The sequence below is a fragment of the Ptychodera flava genome, chromosome 19 (genome assembly GCF_041260155.1).
Source record: "Ptychodera flava strain L36383 chromosome 19, AS_Pfla_20210202, whole genome shotgun sequence".
Taxonomy (NCBI): Eukaryota; Metazoa; Hemichordata; class Enteropneusta; family Ptychoderidae; genus Ptychodera; species Ptychodera flava.
Window position 1 is genome coordinate 8,224,862 of NC_091946.1, and position 2,538 is coordinate 8,227,399.

Below are 2,538 nucleotides of genomic sequence, written 5' to 3' on the forward strand. Positions count from 1 at the left end.
ATGGAGCAGAAGATGAAAACTACGGTGGGTGACATGGTGAGACTTGACGTAGGAGGCAAGATGTATACCACATCACTGACAACGCTGACGCGGTACCCAGACTCTATGTTGGGCGCCATGTTTAGTGGGAGGGTACCGGTACTAACAGACAACAATGGGACCTATCTGATCGACAGAGATGGAGAACTATTCCGGTATGTACTCAACTTTCTCCGCACTTCACAGCTTTGTTTGCCCGAAGAGTTCATAGATTATGGACTGTTGATATGCGGGGCCGATTTCTATCAACTGGATGCGTTGAAAGAGGACGTGATCCAAACATTGAAATATGTAAAGGCAGAACACAAACGCCAGCTTCTTGAAACGACATTGACGAAATAGGTTTACAATTTATTGAATTAGAATGCTGGGAAACCAATGACGGCAACATATGTTAAACTCCCTCGAAAACCAAACCCTGTCAATTCCAGAAACCGAACGGCTGTCAGCAGCTGTTTTATTGAAAAACACTGAGAAACCGGACAAAGACTTCATTACATCATCGCTTGAAACTGAAAAGTTGTTAGCAGCCGGCCCAAGTGAGCGCTACAGAACCAAACAAACTTGTCTTTGGTAATGAGTCTGAACACACAATACAGGGCGGTATGCCTTTATTAACATGAAACAAACACGAAAGACAAGTTTGTTTAACATATGTTGCCTATGGCAATGGGAAGGGACTGAAAGTTTCGTCCGGTGTTGACAGTGATCTGGTTTTTTCATGGTTTGGTTTTGGCAGGTTTTACTGTATATGATAATACTTCTCTGCAAATTGAAATTGTCTGTAATGAGAACATTCGTAGTTCCAGCACTTGTCCAATTCTCTTCCCATAACGGCCTCGTACGCCTGTTGCATTAAAGATGGTAGGCCTCTTTTAATATCTTCAGGTGCATTTAAGAGAAAACGAATATTCGCGTCGTTGGTTTCCAAGCATTCTAATTCAATAAATTGTAAATCTATTAATCAATGTCAGTTTCAAGAAGCTGGCGTTTGCATTCTGCCTTTACATATTTCAATGTTTGGATCACGTCCTCTTTCAACGCATCCAGTTGATAGAAATCAGCCTCGCAGATCAACAGTCCATAATCCATGAACTCTTTAGGTAAACAAAGCTGTGAAGTGTGGAGAAAGTTGAGTGCATACCAGAATAGTTCTCCATCTCTGTTGATCAGATAGGTCCCATTGTCGTCTGTTTGTACCGGTACCCTCCCACTAAACATGGCGCCCAATATAGACTCTGGGTACCACGTCAGCGTTGTCAGTGATGTGGTATACATCTTGCCTCCTACGTCAAGTCTCACCATGTCACCCACTGTAGTTTTCATCTTCTGGTCCATGGTCTCTGTATGAAAGTGAGTTGACTTATGGCCAAAATAAACGGCAAATATGTAAAAGTGTCACAACTGTGCTGACTGTACACACGGGGGGCTGGAGCTCAAAGTCCAAACCTGTTTTTCAAGTTGAGATTTGACCTAACTTGTGAGTCTCTGTGCTGTTTTTGTCGCTTTGTTTCCAATTTTAGATGTAATGTCAACTCTCAACGGTTGAACAACAATTACTGTTAATAGCACATCAATCGCTGAGAAGAACTTCTGCATATAAAGTGTTACAGCTGCACAGACGATGAGCGTAAGGTTTTCGTCCTCTTCTGCATAATCTATCTGCAGTGACCTTTCTAGCTGACCCTTAAAATGACGCTATATTCAGCGTCAGCTTCAGTCTCACATTCGAACAGTGACAACGTAACACTACCCGATGAGAGATAAATGATAAAATTCGCCCACAACTTAAAAAATAACAACAAATTTTCTTTTGAATCGTAAAACAGGTTCGCAGGTAGTATTTATCAGAAGAATATATCTCATTAACACAGTTTCTTGGAAGTGTTCAAGATTTTCAGTCAGTGGTTCGAAACTTGGTGCAAAATGGCATCATGGTCCGAAACGTGCACAAAATTGAATTGGCACCATGAGAGGCATTAGGGAGCCGTCATTATTTACAGCCGGGGGGGTTGGAGAAATTGCTTTAGAAACTCCAAAATTTCAAGTACCCCCCCCCCTGCCAAACATGACGTGTTTGAGTAACCCCCTCTCTGCTACAGAAATTTTGAGTGACCACCCCCTCTTCTCCCCCTAAAAAAAAAATTAGGAAAGTTAAATATCTATACAGTAAAATGGATTGCTGCTGCGACAGGCCCTGTACAGACCGTGATTAAACACTGTGGTACAGGTCTGTGTCGGAAAGAGCTTCCATTGGTGTGACAGGGGCTGTCACACAGGGGCTGGTGTACAGGTCTGTACACTGTTACACTGTAACTGTACACTGTGTCTGTTTTTCAGAGGGCGTAGATATGGTGCAAAAGCACCATAAGCGACCGCTCAAGCGGTCGCGGGGGAGGTCAGGAGGGGTGTCCGCCTCCTGCCGTTGGAACTTTTGAAAAATAGAGATTAAAATGGTGATATTTGGTGGCACTTCGGAAGTATTTTTTCAGATTTTTT

General features: G+C 42.8%; 2 protein-coding genes across 2 annotated transcripts; one reads left to right on the top strand and one right to left on the bottom strand.

Moving 5' to 3' along the window:
- LOC139118864 (BTB/POZ domain-containing protein KCTD21-like) lies at positions 1-381 on the top strand. The gene has a single exon (XM_070682382.1). It carries the CDS (start codon positions 1-3, stop codon positions 379-381), a length of 381 nt encoding a protein of 126 aa, XP_070538483.1.
- A 618-nt stretch (positions 382-999) lies between these two features.
- Positions 1,000-1,377, bottom strand: LOC139118865 (BTB/POZ domain-containing protein KCTD21-like). Its single transcript, XM_070682383.1, has one exon. The coding sequence runs from the start codon at positions 1,375-1,377 to the stop codon at positions 1,000-1,002; it is 378 nt and encodes a 125-aa protein (XP_070538484.1).
- Positions 1,378-2,538: the final 1,161 nt, after the last annotated feature.

Excerpts from the sequence above, each read along its gene's own strand:
- LOC139118864 (XM_070682382.1), top strand. The coding sequence starts at position 1 with ATGGAGCAGAAGATGAAAACTACGGTGGGTGACATGGTGAGACTTGAC.
- LOC139118865 (XM_070682383.1), bottom strand. The coding sequence starts at position 1,377 with ATGGACCAGAAGATGAAAACTACAGTGGGTGACATGGTGAGACTTGAC.